This window comes from Annulohypoxylon truncatum, assembly GCF_022578515.1.
Source record: "Annulohypoxylon truncatum strain CBS 140777 unplaced genomic scaffold F4807scaffold_1, whole genome shotgun sequence".
NCBI classification, from domain to species: Eukaryota; Fungi; Ascomycota; class Sordariomycetes; order Xylariales; family Hypoxylaceae; genus Annulohypoxylon; species Annulohypoxylon truncatum.
Window position 1 is genome coordinate 2,139,735 of NW_025953787.1, and position 17,553 is coordinate 2,157,287.

The 17,553-nt window shown below is 47.6% G+C and overlaps 5 protein-coding genes across 5 annotated transcripts; 4 read left to right on the forward strand and 1 right to left on the reverse strand.

Annotated features, from left to right (window-relative positions):
• The first annotated feature begins 853 nt into the window (after positions 1-853).
• F4807DRAFT_23795 (HET-domain-containing protein) lies at positions 854-3,591 on the forward strand. Its single transcript, XM_047994248.1, has 2 exons — positions 854-1,746; positions 1,813-3,591. The coding sequence occupies exons 1-2, from the start codon at positions 1,401-1,403 to the stop codon at positions 3,486-3,488; spliced, it is 2,022 nt and encodes a 673-aa protein (XP_047859681.1). The 5' UTR covers positions 854-1,400; the 3' UTR covers positions 3,489-3,591.
• Positions 3,592-4,047: 456 nt separating this feature from the next.
• Positions 4,048-4,780, reverse strand: F4807DRAFT_23810 (uncharacterized protein). The gene is made up of 2 exons (XM_047994250.1): positions 4,424-4,780; positions 4,048-4,343 (listed from the first exon to the last, which is right to left on the reverse strand). The coding sequence occupies exons 1-2, from the start codon at positions 4,653-4,655 to the stop codon at positions 4,054-4,056; spliced, it is 522 nt and encodes a 173-aa protein (XP_047859682.1). The 5' UTR covers positions 4,656-4,780; the 3' UTR covers positions 4,048-4,053.
• Positions 4,781-5,881: 1,101 nt separating this feature from the next.
• F4807DRAFT_406127 (uncharacterized protein) lies at positions 5,882-7,577 on the forward strand. Its single transcript, XM_047996264.1, has one exon. It carries the CDS (start codon positions 6,148-6,150, stop codon positions 6,976-6,978), a length of 831 nt encoding a protein of 276 aa, XP_047859683.1. The 5' UTR covers positions 5,882-6,147; the 3' UTR covers positions 6,979-7,577.
• Positions 7,578-7,770: 193 nt separating this feature from the next.
• Positions 7,771-9,395, forward strand: F4807DRAFT_406129 (ribonuclease T2). Its single transcript, XM_047996265.1, has 3 exons — positions 7,771-7,814; positions 7,879-8,389; positions 8,511-9,395. The coding sequence occupies exons 2-3, from the start codon at positions 7,911-7,913 to the stop codon at positions 8,938-8,940; spliced, it is 909 nt and encodes a 302-aa protein (XP_047859684.1). The 5' UTR covers positions 7,771-7,814; positions 7,879-7,910; the 3' UTR covers positions 8,941-9,395.
• A 4,499-nt stretch (positions 9,396-13,894) lies between these two features.
• F4807DRAFT_23885 (uncharacterized protein) lies at positions 13,895-17,513 on the forward strand. The gene has a single exon (XM_047994257.1). It carries the CDS (start codon positions 14,515-14,517, stop codon positions 17,416-17,418), a length of 2,904 nt encoding a protein of 967 aa, XP_047859685.1. The 5' UTR covers positions 13,895-14,514; the 3' UTR covers positions 17,419-17,513.
• Positions 17,514-17,553: the final 40 nt, after the last annotated feature.

The following is a 17,553-nucleotide window of genomic DNA, read 5'->3' on the forward strand; positions in this document are numbered from 1 at the left end:
AATAAAATCAATTGCGTGATACCGAAATAGTTATCAAATATGGCCTATCAGCTAAGTCGGCGATGTATTCGGACGTTTGGGAGTATACACATCCCATAAACAAGACCACGATTTGTGGATTAGACTCAACGCAAGGCCAGCACAATGCTGGCAAAGTCAGGCCTTAATACAGGTGGGTTAAACCCAACCAACGTATCTAGCACACTCACAACTTGATGGACTGAATCGAAGAACCAACGTACGAGATTTCTCGGTAGTCCCCTGAGACCTGAAGGGTGTGAGCTAAAAGTAGTACTACTAGTTGCTACACCACTTTTTGTTAAAAAATCTCTGAGCTTAACACGTGGATTCATAGAATGTTGGAACAATGAAACGGGAACCTTTCTTAAGCGACAAACTGATCACTATGTGGTCCGTGGACTATGCTGGAAGAATTCGAACCTTAGATACGTAAGTACTAAATAGTAGCTTTAAAACAAGTTCAGTTTCTATGAAATCTCGACAGCGATTCCAAAATACTTTGAATTCGACTGCTGGAAATTAGTCCTTCGAGAAAGGGGGATCATCGAAGTCTACGCGATCTACGATCAAAGTACCGAATAAGAAACAAACGGAACTAGTATGTGGAGCCCGAATAACTTCAAAAGACATAAACCTAATTTTATCAGTCCCAAAACAATCGTTTTGCATGTTCACTTTCATGGAGGGATTGGCAAGTGACTCTACGGTAGCATAGATATTTATCTATCAACACATCGTGTATAGGTATGAAAAGACAATAATACAAGTCAATATCGGCAAGTTGGAAGGAAGCTCACACAGCCAATGTCAGAGGTTTGGAATGACATTATTAGTCTCCTCATATTCACCCATTGCCAATTTAACTACTTATGAGATGTTTGATACGCTCTTGATATTTCATCGGTAAATCGAGCCCATCCAGTTACCTAAGCACATTCCCCTATCTTTCCGCGCCACATATCCTTGCCACATGCCATAACCCCTCAGCCACCTAAGGATATGACAGGGCAGGCATACAGATCATCCGGGGTACCGTCGGACAGCGGAGGGGTACATACATAGGGGTACTATCTTATCTTCTTTCAACTTCATGTCCGACTTGAACGTGATTTACAAGCACACATGAAAAACATATAGTAATATGAAGAGAAATTATTAATGAAATTTTCTTCGAATTAAGAACTTCCGAAGTTGGAATGTATAACATCCTCATTGCATAGCAAATTTGGAGGCAGCCCTGGGGCTGAGCTGTCAGTTCCACTTTTACGATGGTGCCTCGTCTTTAATTATCGCTTCCCTCATGAATATCTTCTTTATCCAAGATTCTATGTCGATGAAACATGCACTAATAGTTCACCGACGAGTATCTATCAGGCGCCATGGCTATTCAGAGGTCCACTTCTAATCCCAGCGCAAGTGGTACTTGTGAGAGTTGCATCCTCCCTTACCATCGGAGAAGCCCAATCATTTGGTTTCAAGAAAAGGGCAACGTAACTTACATTAACACCGATGTTTCAACTCTCCGGCGAGCTCGAGAAATGGGATGCGAGATGTGTGCATTAATATGCGAAGCGTTGGCTATATACAGCAATATTCCAATAGATCAACTACCGGGTAAAGTGTGGTTCTTTCCAAAGACATTCAGTATCAAGTGGTTTTTCCCTGTCCCCAACGAGGAGAAGAGAAATTCTGGATCTATAACCCTTCATTTCTCATCCACATCAGGTTGGTCAAATCGCCATTGTATAAATGCCTCACCCGCTGCTTTACTGATATAATGAACGTGACCAGAATTTCCTTGTGATTCTAGTTGGGATCTGTACAAATACTTTGGAAAACGCAACCAGCTCCCCGCAAGAACCGACTCCGAAGAGACCTTCACCCGGATCAAAAAGTGGTTGAAGGAATGCACCACAGGACACAGTATGTGTGAATGTGGTGTTAATGGGGAGCTACCTACACGGTTCCTTGACCTCCACGAAGTGGAGTCGGATGGAATAGCAAGACTGATTGAAGTAAAAGAGGCTTCCGTTGAAAATGGAAAATACGCATGCCTAAGTCATTGCTGGGGCGGGAACTTGGTCAAAAATGCTATGGCGACTAAACTATCTTTAGACGAGATGAAGCAAGGTATTCTAGTTGAAACCTTACCTCAAACATTCCGCGATGCAATAACTGCGACGAAAAAACTTGACATCCGATACTTGTGGATCGACTCCATGTGTATCTTACAAGACGATGAGTCTGATTGGGACAGGGAATCTAAGAGAATGGCAACTATATACCAGAACTCAATCATTACAGTTGCTGCAACGTGTTCTGAGGATCCTACTCAGGGCTTCTTCCGCTCTCCTAGCAGATTCGGTTCCTACCTCTTCCAATGCCGAACAGCCTCTGGTCAGCCAGTTGCCATATATCTCCGCCGGCCTCTACCTCATCATGAACACTATTTTCAAGCCTCATTTCACCCGCTTTTGAGACGCGCTTGGGCGTACCAAGAACGCCTGCTATCGCCTCGATACCTGCATTTCACGTTAGGGGAAGTGGTCTGGGAGTGTAACGAGCTCATGGCCTGCCAATGTTGCATGGAGCAATGTTATGAGAATCGTCACTTTCTAGGACCTCCCACTAAACTATTATATACAGAACGTATCAAATCAGTAGACATATGTAAATTAAAGGCGAATTGGAGTTTCGTCGTTAGTAATTACGTACACCAGGCCTTATCTTTTGAGAAAGACCGTCTGCGAGCAATTGCTGGGATTGTTAGCACATTTTGCTCAGTTGAGCTATCATCTAACCCGGGAAGATCTGTCATGGGTCGTTATATAGAGGGACTATGGGAAGATACGATATGTGAGAATTTATGTTGGTGTGTTCTCCCCCAAGCCAATCACTTCAAACCTCGCCGGGCGGATTGGAGGAAGTGGAAGGCCCCAACATGGTCCTGGGCATCTATTCAAGATCCCTCTTGCACGGTCAGCGATATTTACAGTGCTTGCACAGACACCGGGAAGTTAGCCAAAGTCCTTGAGGTTGAATATATCACCCACCCCCGGGCTTGCCAAGAGCAAGTGCAATACAATTGCATACGCCTCGAGCTAGCGATTACAGAGATGACACTTATCGAAAATCAACAATCGGACTTTACACCAACTCGTTATTTTAAGGGGTTTGGTCGTTGGAAGTTACAACTAGATGGAAAGGACTTGGATATAATTACAACTGATGTATACCCTGACTACGATTATACAATAGCTGGATCGGGTCACATTGCCCCCGGAAGCACAGTCATCGGCGGCCTAGTCTTAGAACGTCGATATGGAAGAGGAACTCGAATTGAAGGTCTACTACTAATACCGGTGGATGAAGAAAATCGTTTGTACGAACGTGTCGGAAAATTTAGGACCAATCAATTGCAATCTCGTACCCTACTCTCAGAGACAAGGGTTATCTCGTTAGTATAGTATAGTTCAGAACTGAGGTTATAGTACTCTGAGGGGGAATACCAAGGCCTAAGATGAAATTACCTAGGCAGCTCTGATATTTCCAAGTCTTGATTCTTGTGAACTATCTTTCCATTATAAAGGTATCATAAAGGAGGTTGATAATGCTATTAACTATGATCTCTAGCCCCAGCTTCATATACGTCCTTCAGGGGCCTTCACGTGAAGGTACTGCCTGACATTAGCTATGGAAGTTCGGCATCCACTAGGTAACAATTTGCATCCAAGGCCATCTCTTAATGAATCATAAGGAATTTCTAAAAGTAGAAAGAACTCTTAGATGATTTATCTAGTATTAAATTTTTAGGATATGCATCCATATCAGAGTATTCTTTCCAATCATCATGTTATCATTATGTACATGTACACAAAGCCCGACCAGACAGCCCACAGTGGAAATTACAGACTGCCATTATCGAAAGTACAGCTTTCACGAAACTGCCCCATTCGATCCCAGCAATCGGTACCTTTCATCGATACATCGTATAGCCATCAGCACACATTACCCAACTAGCTGGCGCGGGATTCAGGATGTGGAGTTCTGAGTCGATCCGCCAAAAGGTGGACCGAATGGCGGGCCACCATGCGGTGGTCCGTGAGGAGGTGTAGGCGGTGTAAGTGGTGTAGGCGTAGAGGTAGGAGGCGATCCCTCCGATGGCGATCCGTCAGACGGCGATGAAGGCGGAAGCCGGTCTACGGTATAAGCAACCCATTGAGTAGGAGAATTATTGCAGATGACAGGATATCCATCCTTTGGTACAGAACCCTGGATGAAATTTCCATTATCTGAACAGTTAGAGTTGGTATAGGCGTGGACTTGAGCGGTAATCAGTCAGTAATGCATCCCAACATCACGATAGTAGAATTCATCAATATCATGGAGAGGAAATGCTCACAAACCCATCCGTCCGTTAAATGGACGTATATAGAGCTGAATGCTTCGGGCCATTGATTGCAGATGCCGGTCATCGACTGGGTGAAAGTGCCAACCCCTTGATTGTCGGCCGAGCAGTCCACTTGGCCGAATGTCCTCAGATCACCTACGTACGGATCATTTCGCGGGAGGACTGCGGCATTGGCACTAGAGGCGAGGGCGACGAGGCCAGTGAAGATATATGTAGGATGCATCTTGGGAAATGGGGAATTTCGAAATATCCTAATTTTCTAGCCTGCCGTAATAAGGGGCGAAAAGAAAGCGAGCGCGTGGACAGTCAGTCGTAATCTTATAAAAACGAATGCTTACGTCGCAGCGGTTTTGATGTGCACCAGACTGGTCGAAAGGGTGCACTCCCACTAATGGCCTGAATCTTAAATACTTCAGACCTTTCGCCATTGTGGGGGGACGGGAGAGGAATCCGGCTCCAAGCTTGCGGATAATCTAGACCCGAGAGGATAACGGCTGCGCTGACGGCGACAACGCCATCTCAACCTTATTCCGATATACGGGTAATGCATGCGAGATGTGAGAAGGTCGGTGATGGCCGTCGAGGCTCATCATGCCGTCATACACGACCGAGTAACATGGATACCCGTACATAAAAAGTAGGCCGCCGATATTCTCAATATAACCAGCACTTCGGGGCAATATAAATCTTGGCGGCATGTCAGGCGGCAAGCTGCTTGTTCTAGCCACCATTATTGGTGTACAAGGTCAAGATTCTTCTATGCAGGTTGCCGTACGATCTCGTAATGAGCAAACTGCTGTATATTCGTGGCGGCTTAGACTGACAAACCAACAGCAGTTCGTATTTCGCTAAGCTCTGCTAACTCGGTAGTACCAGAAAAAAAAAGAGGAACTGACTTACTCACTTATTACGTCGTAGCTGTCTCAGTGAAAATCGGGCCTCTCCTGCAGAGCAGTTTGATCATGACTCGGTCCCACGCAACCACGTCCGCATAGAATATTATGAAAGTCCCGATTTAGGAGTTTAGGGACGATTATTCATTGAATACTTAGACAATCTAAACTCTGATAGACAGATATATTGGTGATATGGATTAGTCAATATGGTGAGCTTGGTAGTAGGATGGTAGAGTAATTGAGAAACCCCCTTTTCAATTGAAAGTGCATAGAATAGAAGTGCCTATTATATCGCATACTTTGCTTGACTATACTAAGTATTTCATAGATGTAACAGTCAAATCTCTCATAATTGTAAATAAATAAGTAGTAATTCTAGAAATATTAGATAGAATATGATCTACTATTATCTTGAAATTGAGAAAAATAGAAACACAAATAAAGGGAAATATGTGTCCATGTACAGGTGACGTAATATTCCGCCGGAGCTTTCCCGCCCACTGGAGCGTAGCAGGCGCGTCACGGAGATATTATTTTTAGTTACCTGGCAACTGCCTGGGTAATTGGGCCCGACGAATCATCAAAAGGAAGCAACGACCTCCTTGTTGAGCTATACCACCAACATTCACAAAACGGTGACTCTTCGTCTTTCTTCATCCTCGTCACCTGAACTTCTTTTTCCTCTCTGGAAAAACAAGAATTAAGATACATTCTTTTTTCACTAATAAACTTTGTCCCCTCAAGTATGTCGTCTAACAATCCAGCACACATACCCCACTATCGTATTTCTCCTATTACCCAAGAAAGACGACCACAAGCATGCCCGGCGGACTAGACGACTCGCGCTGGGCGCCAAAGAATCAGCACAATCGCATCAACAAACATCGTGGACGTCTCGGTCAAAATGGACGGTCTTCATCTTCCAATGCAACAATGTCAGCATCGCATTCCGAAACCCTTCTCCTCCAACTCGAAGATCGACCTTCGCCCGAACAAGAGTTTTCACGATTTCTCAAGATCGTTGCCAGACTCAATTGGAAGCTACCATTCCTTAAGATGGGATATAGCATGGCTAAGGAAACTGCCGACAAGGAGCAACCGCAAATCGAAGCTTGCGAAACCCAATTCAAGCTGGATTTTCATGAATTCTACATGCTAATCGAACGTGCCCTCGTCCGACTTATGGGCATCTTCGGTGTTATAGTCAGGCGCAATGGGATCATTATCGACGGGGTCGTCAGAATGAATAACGCCCAGGACGAGAATTCGGATCACAACATGGCTGAGGACTCCAAGGAACGTTCCATCCAACATTTCTACCACAAGAACGTCTTGACGGCGCTTCAAGATCCTAAGAACCCCCTTTACAGCATATTCGGCAAGTCCGAAGTTCGGGCGCAGCTATCGAGAGCCAAGGACCTTCGCAATCGCTGGAAGAACATCGATGAAGCCGCCCCCATCAACTTTGCGCCGCTGCCTCTCTCGAGCTATAACCTCGAGTTGATTATGCAGACCATTCTTACAGCAATCGAGGAGGCACACATTCTCGCGCTTGATTACCTACGTAAGAGAGGGAACGAACCAATGGATGCTACCAGAGAGGAAGATTGGGAGTTTATGGTGGATGCTATGGATTGGGAAGCTGTTTAATTACCGGGGGACGCCAAACTCGACTGGCCTTGTTCACAATTCTCGGTATCAAACCAGATTCTTGGACAAGTGTTGAAGGACGACTCCTACTAACCCTAAGCTACAATTAAACTGGTTTTCTACCATCATGCGAAAAAAATAGCAAGGCACTGGTTACCCCCTTTCCCCGAAACAAAGTTCCTAGGACAGATTTTGATGTGCAAGAGACGGATTGAGCATTTGCAGCCGGCCACCGCAACGTTGGAATCATCTGTTGATTCGCAGTTGGAGATTGCGTTTTCCTTCAATGATATACTTTTCAGACAAGAGGTGGCGTTTTGATCGTTGGTGTGGCTAAAGTAAGATAGCATCGATACCCAGCAAGTAATTCATCCTTGGTAGAACTCATTAGAATTAGAATTAATTAGGTAGTAGCTGTAGCTTGTACCGCCTTGATAGACCTAATCCCTAGATAACATTATTAGTAACCCCCATCTTGGTTATTATGAGGATAGAGATGAGTCAGGCGTTTCTGACGACTGTTTACCTTTGGGAATATGGCAGTCAAGCCTCTCTTCCGTGGTATCCATGAATCAAATGAGTGCTCTAGAAAGTAGAACGTGATATGAAGCATCGAATTAAAACCAACGGCGTTCCAGGGGTTGTTGCGAGGATTAAAGCTCACATGCATTGGGTACCTAGATACATTTAAGTTTAAGCCAATCAGACGCAACCTTCAACCCTAAAATAGCCTAGCTCCTCTGCTAAAACGTCAGAGGGTTCCACTCCACTTAGTCGGAACTCTGCAGCTATCTCCATAACCTCTCACATTCCTCTTACTACAAGAACCACCTATGGTCAGCGACCTTCACCTATTATCCTATCCATCATTCCTATTTCGTATTACTTACCTACCCTTAGCATCAAGAGCTAGATCGAGACATAGGGCGAATATGCCTTCCGCCGCTTCCCTGCGGTCCGTACTCGCGTACGCGAGCAACTTCGTCTCGCAATTCCCTCTAGGCCTCCCTGACCTACCGAACCCGTTCTCGGCCCCCAACCCCCAGACGCCTCCAGCTATCCACGTCGAGCCCTCCGTAACGCCGTACGAGCCGTACGAGCCCTTGACCGGAACTCCGTCCTGTCCGATCGACGGCCCCGTGAGCTGCAACAACAACACGGCGGCTGACTCGTGCTGCTTTATCCACCCCGGCGGGCGGCTGCTGCTCACGCAGTTCTGGGACGAGAAGGTCCACGTCGGCGGCAGCGAGGAGGACTGGACGCTGCACGGCCTGTGGCCGGACCTGTGCGATGGATCGTATGACCAGTACTGCGGGATGGCGCCACGGTTCGAGAATATCAGCGGCGTGCTGGAGCACTACGATCAGGGTGAGTTGCTGGCGGATATGAATCGGTATTGGATTGCGAATTAGTACGTGTGATATACCCTACTCTACTATATACTCCGTATTAGAGAATGAAGAATGGGGCCGCCGCCCCTCAAGGCAGGCCTTGGGATGGGACAAGAGCGCTAACTAAGATACCTCTAACAGCGGCACAAACGACCACCTATGGGCGCACGAATACAACAAGCACGCGACGTGCATCAACACGCTAGCACCCAACTGCTACGGCGACAGCTACGCGCCGGGCCTCGAGGTCGTCGACTACTTCGTGCGCGCCTTCAGCCTGTTCAAGCAGCTCGACACGTACTGGGCGCTGCAGCACGCCGGCATCGAGCCCGACTACAAGAAGACGTACGAGCTGGCCAAGCTGCAGTCCACGCTCGAGCGCTTCAGCGGCGGGAAGGTCATCCTCAAGTGCGGCGGCCGCCACCGCAACGTCCTCCACGAGGCCTGGTACGTGTACTTCGTCAAGGGCAGCTTGCAAGGGGGCGACTTCGTGCCCGCGAAGGACAGCTTCAAGGGCGATCAGGGGAATTGCGCGAGCCAGGTGAGGTACCTGCCTAAACGCCGTAAGTGAGCGAGATCCATGGCGGAGGGGAGATTGTTGGAATACGGCGGGTTTAGCATTGTGTGTGGCGTTTGGGACTTAGGTTGAGTGGTTTATATATGTGTGTCTTGGTATCAATGGACAGATTTGGTTTATTGCGATATACAGCGATTTAGAAATTGGGAATTTTATCAGTGCTTTTTTACTCGTTGAACGAATTGCCTTACATTGGCCTTGAGGATGGTTGTGTGAATAAAGTTGCCTTATATTTGTGGTAACGGAAACTAATATGCGGTGGTAAATCTATTCTGTATCCTTGATATCTCAGGGGCAAGTAGAAGGGCCAGTGGCGCAAGAATTGAGCGATGGATACTGGTATCTTACAGAAATACCAGAATCTACGTACCTAATTATTTGTTATCACTATCTTCAGTCTACATTGAAACGTGTCTGCTCCTGGATACTCAATGAAAATAGCTAAACAAGTGGTACAGAGCTATTCTGAATAACACATCTTGGTAATGAGAAGTTCAGCCCAGAGAATGATAAGAATTGATGTCTTCTTATACTTGAATAGTGGGTATATTTTAGTGCTGTCAACCTAGTCTTATATTCTTTTCTATATAGCAAAATCAATGATTTCGGCCGTAGCCGTCTCGGTCAATATATCATCTGCTAGGAAGCAAGCATCGACGGGCTTTGTGGCTAGTAGGTAACACAACTCGTACCTGGGAACATAAAATATGCCTATACTCACTGTAGTTACCTTCAACCTGAATTATCGTCGGTAAGGAACTTCCCGCGCTGAGGTATGGTCCTGATGATAAGGGTTATGTAGACGAGCAAGTTTGCTGAGTCAATGGCTAGTCACCAGCAAAGGAGCGTACAATGACCTAAGAGGCCACGACGACAACGTATAATACACCCATATATATGTCCATCAATCCCACCCCACGGATCTAGTATCCCCAAAGCAGTATCTTGAAAAAGAACGTGCTTCGTCAGTACGAACACCGTGCCCCTTAAAGCGCGCATGGCTCTAACCTAACCCATACGCAATCAAGGAATCTTCCGAAAAATATTCCCACGCGTCCCCGAGGCTAAAACGCCCACCGCGGCGGCGTCCATCTTAGCCCCCAGCAAAGGAAAAAAAAAAAAAAAAGAACCTCGAGTTCCTGGCCTGGCCTCATATCTACGTCATCCTCCATTGCGGCTTAACCCCCCCGCATCGGACGCGCGCAACGTCAGATGAAACTTCCGCGCCGGTTTACCGTATCTAGGTAGGTAGGTAAGGAGAGGTCCGAGTTAGGTACCTGCCTATCTGGACCGAAGTGGAAGGGGAAAACCGTGCGTCTGGGGAGAGGAACTCGGTAGGGGAGCATTCAGATGCAAGCCACCCGCCTGCAACTCTATGTAGGTCCGGCCGTCGTGCCTAGGCTATTTATTTCACGACGGGGCCAGCAGGGCGGCTGGGCTGTGAGGGAAAGTCGCCTGCCTATCCGAGTAAGGATAGGATTCGTTGGGATGACCTTTTTGGGGACGTTAAGTCCGGAAGGGGAACTGGCGCGTTACATGTTACGAGTTATCAAGTTATCTCGAAGAAGCATGTGATAGGTTATGTATGTAAAAAGGACTTAGCATTTCTTGACGTTACTATAAAAATTTTCTGTGACGGTGTTACAGTATTAGTATTCGCGGTGACTACAGACGCGGTTCGCGATCATGTGAAGTTGAAGACTTTTTCAACTAGAGACAGCTACCCCACAAGAACTATCACTGGACTAAGTGCTAAATGAAAACAAGAAACTATGTGTCATCGGCGAAGTTGAAGTATTAAACATGCTGTAGTTTTGGGTAAGAAGAGGTAGATCTGGTATGGTAGCTTGGTTTGTGGTTGTTGACATCTTACGATGTTTGATGTTCGACTGAGTCAAAATAAACCGGCGAGAGATGAGATGAGGGGTTTAAGCGGTGAGAAGCATATGTATGCACACTAGCATGCGCAAATGTGATAGCCGGGAAAATGGGGGATCGGGAGGGGACTCGCTAACATGCACGATAACCTTTGGACGGTTTCTCCGGGCTTCAGCGCCCCTGAATCGTTAGGAGGGAACAGCAAGACAGGCGTTAGTATGTCTTAGTTGAGTTTAACTCCCGCGTATAGCATCGGTAACTGGGACGTCGAATATCGGGTGATGCCATGAGAATAGCAGGGCTCTATTTCTCGGTAGACGATCTCACAACCGCCCAAATGCCGACAAGGCCATCGAATTGGCTTTGACAATTTGCTGCTAGCTTCCGCAAGATGGTGGTGTGGGGGCACGATTCTTATTGATCGACTGTTTGCTGATGAAACATTGTTAGGTTGGAGCTGTGATGAGATTGGTTAAACATCTATATTCCGTCATCGCCTCCCGCACTTAATAATAAGCCAGTTATGAAGCTCTTCTGGGCAAGGAATCTCGTGCTTTTGGACCAGCATAGTCTCGATGAGTTGATAGCGAAGAGGAGAGAGCGGAGGGCGTTATCCTGTCCTTCGCCGCTTCTATGTGAAGGGAATTTTTGTCCCGGAGAGAGCAACGAAGGAAAAGAGAACCAGTCAGAAAGCGTCGTTTTTTTCGGAGCGCTCGCGAGCCCTACTGATCCTAGTCGTATATAAAATGGGTATTATTTCTTAAGTAAGAGCCAGACTAGGCTTAGCGGCACTTGTCGGGCAATGATCGACCATGCGAGTTGAAATTTGCTGCTCACTTACTGGCTGCAGGCGTGCTGCATGACTTTTGCTGACTCCGCTCAACTCCACATAGATTGCCGTTGTTCGCCCTGGAATCGGCTCCTGGACTCTTGCTCTGGCCAGTGAAAATTCGGCATTCTACGCTACCTGGAGTAGAAGGATGGATGTACTATACATCGTCAATGCCCACCTTGTCAAGTCGCATCGATGATCATCGAGGCATTAAGGGACTGCCCCGCGTTGGGTCTATCTGATACTTGCCGCGATGCTGTCATGATGAATATGAATTGAAGCTGTTGTTTCCCCATTAGAATAAATAACGATATATGATGTCTTTTCTTTGGTGGGAAATATTAGGTTGTCGTCGAAGAAGCGAAGGCTTGAGCTGAGAGATTACTAGGTATAAATAGACCCGCATACCTTAGATAGGACAGGAATAGAATAGGAGTACGATAGTTGAAAGAGAAGTTAGAAGTCTGAACAAGCTTCGGGAATGTATACCTAGGTATGCTCTCTCAATACAGCAATGCTGCGTTATCACAGTACATATAATGAGACCTCATCCATCAACGTGCATATGACGAAGTTTTGTTATGTGTGTTATTCGTTGGAGTAGCATATGGTAAACCGGTATATTGTACAGATCGTCCTGTTCGTCCCATTCACTAGGGCTGGCCGAATTCTAGATGTCGATAATGGCGGCACTTGTAAATATCTTTGCGTGGAAGTCTCCATATTGTGTGGGGTTTTCGTTGAAGATTTCGAGATCTCGTATACACTATAATATAAGAGGGGCAAACGAGAAGAAAAAAAAAAGGCAGGACAAAAGAAAATAAGAAAAACATGGAAGAACCTTACAAGTGTACATAATGAGTTGAATCCTATTGGCTAGTTGGATAGTATCATCCATGGCTAGACACCTTAATAAATTCTTTTCGTCGACCGCGCATTACCGAATCATCGGAGAAGGCCATGGACACAGTATAGTAAGGTAGTATACTACTTCGTACGAATGTTGACTCCCCTGATCCATCCTGCTTGGTGTTGTTGGTTAGATTGACAAACTTCAACGGATACTATTATGTCGAGGATGAGTAGGATGAGCTATTTTGGTCTTACAGTGACGCGTCCTTGGGCCCCCACGGCTTGTGTAATCGTAAGAAATCAGATATCTCAAAGGCAACGCAAGTAACGCAACGCGAAGCAACGGCAGGTATGTGGCCTAGTTGTCCGGTACAACGATTGAACTGCCAGGCCGCCTGTCTGATGACAATGCCAAGCAATTTGGGGAAACTCGCCAAGTCTGAAGAAGGCGGACAGAGATCTTCAAATCCACCCAGTTCCAATTCTCGAGTATTGATGGATTGGCTGTTGACGTTTGTTTTGCTGCTATCTTTATAGCGACAAGTAAAGCGCATACCGCATACCAGGCGTAAATAGCCGCGTGCATCAATACGTACAGAAGAACCAATAGGTTTTAACGGCTGAAATGTTGACAGCAGATATTCTTGTAAGTCGTTTCTACAATCAGGGTTGTTGGTGCACGTGTGTAAGAAAGATGTCAGGATAATTTTATGGGGAGGACTAGGAAGTTAAGGGACCTACCTAGTGTACTATGTAAGGATTAGGGGATAAGCTGGGGGAGCATCTGAATTGACGAAGGAACTCCGACGGGCAGGACGTGTTACATCTTTCGCAGCTGCCTTCGCTGAATGTTGCTAAACGTTGCCGAAAACTCAACAGGTCTGGCAGGTACGCTAACAAAATACATCCAATCCAATGGATAATAGCAAATCTGGTACCACAAGCCACAAGCACTAACTTCCAGCCAAGAGCACTTCATGTTACCAGAAAACCAAGTCAATGCGTCGGTACTCGTGATATATTCAAACTTTTATTAGAAGCCTGCAGACCCGATATGGAGATCCATCTAGATTCCAGCCACTGAAAAACAGATTATTAGTGGCCGAGTAGCGTCCCCCCGACGCCCCGAAATAGTGCCTTGTACACTAAGTACCACATAAACGTACTCCGACCTTCCCGCCCGCGCACGCTGAAGCTTCCCATCGTGCTTATTCTCCAGCTGCCACCCAGGGCTCCGATTGTATCGTACCTGCCGGTAGACCACAGGTGGGTAGGGTTACGATTACAGGGTTCCTACAGCCTGGAGCACCAGGAGCACCTGCGAGGCGTGGCAATCGGAAGGTACCTGAGTTAAAACGTGTGGGTTGTACTGTACTTGTCATTTTCTATTCTCGCGCAGGCATGTGCGATCCTGATGCTTGTACCTAGGTACATAATCCACTTAGTCGATCGCGGCTGTTCTACATGTATCTATGGTACAGTACCCGTGGTCGATGCTTTCGTTCACACTGAACCGTTGTACTGCTTTTTTGTTCCTTTTTTCTCCCACCAAGCAATTCCCGTCTTGATCAAATAATCCAATAATCCAATCCCACGATCTTGACCTCCCATATCTACGCACCCGAGTCCCTTGCGGAGAGATAATTCTTCCATCTCGGGTTGCAATTTGATATTATTTAATTATTCTTATCACCTTAGCACGGTGAACTTGGAAGTATTTTAACGTTGTCCGTTGAAATAAGTCATTGCGCATGACGGCGGCAAACCTCGAAAACGTTCTTTTTTTCTTCGCCTCGTCCTCGTCCACTCCTTCCGGAATAACCTCCTATGACTCCTACTTCGGGACCCTCTACAAAGCGTAACTTCACCTCCCCTCTACCCTTTGGTCGAACCGGTCCCCTTCAATCCGCCGAAGGAAGAGATTTAGGTGTTGTAGTCCTCGTCGCCTTCGGTTGACTGGCTGGCTCGGAACAAGCTTCTGGGTCCGGTCAGCACTACGCGAGCGTATGCCTCGCGCTTCAGCATCGGCAAAGCGACAGCACGGTGCCTCGAATAATCGCGATACTAGACACGAGAATGGCCTGGTAGGTCCCGGGAAGCGCGTATCGAAACAAAAGAGCCTCAACCACCTGAACGGAAATGCGAAGCAGCCCTCCGACGATGCTGCTATCCCCCCTGTCCCCCCAACACCGCCACCCTCTGCGAACGGCTACTCCAAGCAACCGACCGAGATGCCGGCAGAGAACAGGATCACCGAGTCTCTGAGGAGAGGCTCGCTTGGTGGCTATTCGGAGTCGTCGTCATCCGAGTCTTACCACTCTCATCTCGGCAATGGCATCCCCGAAGATAACCATCGTCGGATCGACGTCAATGCTACTAAGAACTCTAACGTCCACCGCGACCCCGGTCCACTTGGCGTCGACTTCGCTCTCACCGTCCTACGGTCATGTCCTCTTCAAGATACCATCGCCATTCTCATCATTCTAATGCAGATCCCCCCTCTTGCGCTATCCGGTATTTATGTGCTTTTCACGCTGCTTACCTTCGTGACTAGCAACGGCCTGACCTTTAGCGACGTATTTGAGTGGAACCTAGGTGCGCCCTCCCTGGCAACCGTCATCTGCGTCGATGGCATCGTCCTTCTCATCTGGTTATTTCTATGGGGCCCGATTCAGCACGTCATCCTCGACCTGGCGCAGATGGTCATTGCACTGGGATTGGGTGGCGGATCAAGTTCAAGAGATGGAGGGTCTATGAAGAACACTCTCATCTGCCTAAGCATGATTCTTCTGTCTCACGTCTTGCGTCACACCAGAATGAAATATTCCCCCATAGGATATCTCCTAGGCTCTAGTCGCTTCATGACCCCCGATCTTGATGACCCGCTGGAATCCTTAGAGTCTATACGTGGCTACGATAGGGTTCAAACGGGTTGGTTCGGGTGGGTTAAGAGCATACTGGCCATTCATATCTTAACGCAGGGTCTCGTAAAATACATACGCGATTGGTATTTGAGGCGGGAAAGGCGTGATATTCTAGCTCAGAATGCCGCCGACCCCGAGGCCGGAAAAACTTACACCGCGGAGAATGACGGTGGATTTTCGACGCCGGATAGCGATACTGCTTCCCTCCAAAACTCAACAGCGTTAACTACAAAAAAGAAAAGAAAACAAAGTGCCCAGATTCGGAATCGACAACCGCTCTGGGCAGCTTTAGCGAGCACAAAAATTGTTGTCGTGAAAGAATACGAACTTACTCATGCCGCGGCGGAATCCGCGGGTTCGAATGCAACTGACATTCATAATCTAGGTAACGCTCCATTCAACACACAGCCTGACCAAATTTGGATCACCTACGTCGGATGTGATGAAGTATGCTTCAATACCAGCTACTTCATTCATACCCCGGAACCTACTGCCTCCCAGGACGGGACAAGGATTGACTTTGCCAAACCTTTCTATGTTCGGGTTAACAATGCTGTCTGGCAGCCTACCAGGATGGTGCCGGTGCAGGATCCTGAAGGGGATCTTAACCATGGGACTCGATGGAGCGGGGATATTTATGGGCTTACTCCCATGTCGAACTACGAATGCGAATTTGTTAGCACGACAACGCATGAGGTCCTGTTTTCGACCAGCGTGAGAACTGCTCAAGCCAAGTCGGCAGACGTAGACGTCAGCGCTACGAAGCCACCGGGTCAACGATCCCTTCGACCTGATTCGCCCATCACGACCCTCAAGACGTCGATTGCAGCAGCTGAAAGCAAACTGGCTGAGGAAAAGGCCCGTCAGAAGGCGTTACGGAAGGAGTTTCATCGGAAGGCGAATGCTATGAAGAAAGAGAATGAAAAACTGTCTACCGCTGTTCAGTCAGCCGGCACGGGTGACGATAAGCTACGCCAGAAAATCCAGCAGAATACTACGCAGCACAAGCAGGCAGAGCAAGCTATCACTAACGTGGAATCGGAATTAAAGGAGCTCGAGTCCGTCCCTGAATCTTTGAGGTCTGCCTGGAAAGCCAAGCAGGCTGCGTGGGCGAACGCGAAGGCCAAATACGATGGCGCCGTTACTGCATTTAGGGGATTCAAATCGTCTGTCGATCGCGGAATTAAGGGTCTTCAAGAGGAAAAGGCGAGCCTCCAAGCCAGACGCAACAAGATCAGCAACCGAATCGCCAAGGTCGACGGTGAGCATGCACGTATCGCCGATGCCAATGCTCGTGGCCTTGATGAAGCGGAGCGCAGACGGCAAGCCCGGGAGACGTACGAGAATGACATAGCCAAAGTTGAGTGCGATTTGATTGCCAAGATCAACGAAGTCGATCTTGCTATTTACAACAAGGAGCAGGAAAACATGGCACTCAAAACACAGCTAGACTCGTTCCATACGCAGCAGCAAGCTGCGTATGCTTATGCGACCTACGAATTTCCCGATGCAACTGCCCCCTTCTCGTCTCCAGGCCCTGCACCTCCAGTCCAAGGACCCGCTACTAGCACGGCAACGTATGAAGCGACGGCTGCTTGGAACAACCCTCTCTACAACCCGTCACTTTGGGGACCCTCCCCTCTTGCCCCCGGGTTCGTGCCGCAGGGAACTGCCACACCGAATATTCCGCAGCCCGGGACTAAGGCTAGAGGCCGCTCGTCGTCGATGCTTAGTGATGTGTCCGGTTTCACGCAGAGCAGCGCAGCCGAGGATGAGGGAAATAATACCATCCCTGCGTACTCGCACATTCGAGAGGGGTCCGGGTTTTCAGAGTATTCTAGTGCTCCTCTGGGCCTTGAATATCCTACACCTACCGGACCTCGAAGCGATATCAATGGCGAGGCCGTGAGCGATTGTAGTGGTAGTCCTAGCGGGGGTAGTGCCAGAACTGGCAGCGATAGGGATCCGATGAGCCCGGCTTTTTAACGGGATGGTTAGTTGAATGCTTCAGTTTCGCTAGTGCTTATTTATCAGGGTCAAAAGTCGAGAGCCGTCTTTGAGGCTCTGCAACGATGGGCGTTCAATCCCATCAGTCCAGGCTGATTAGGTTGGATGATAGGC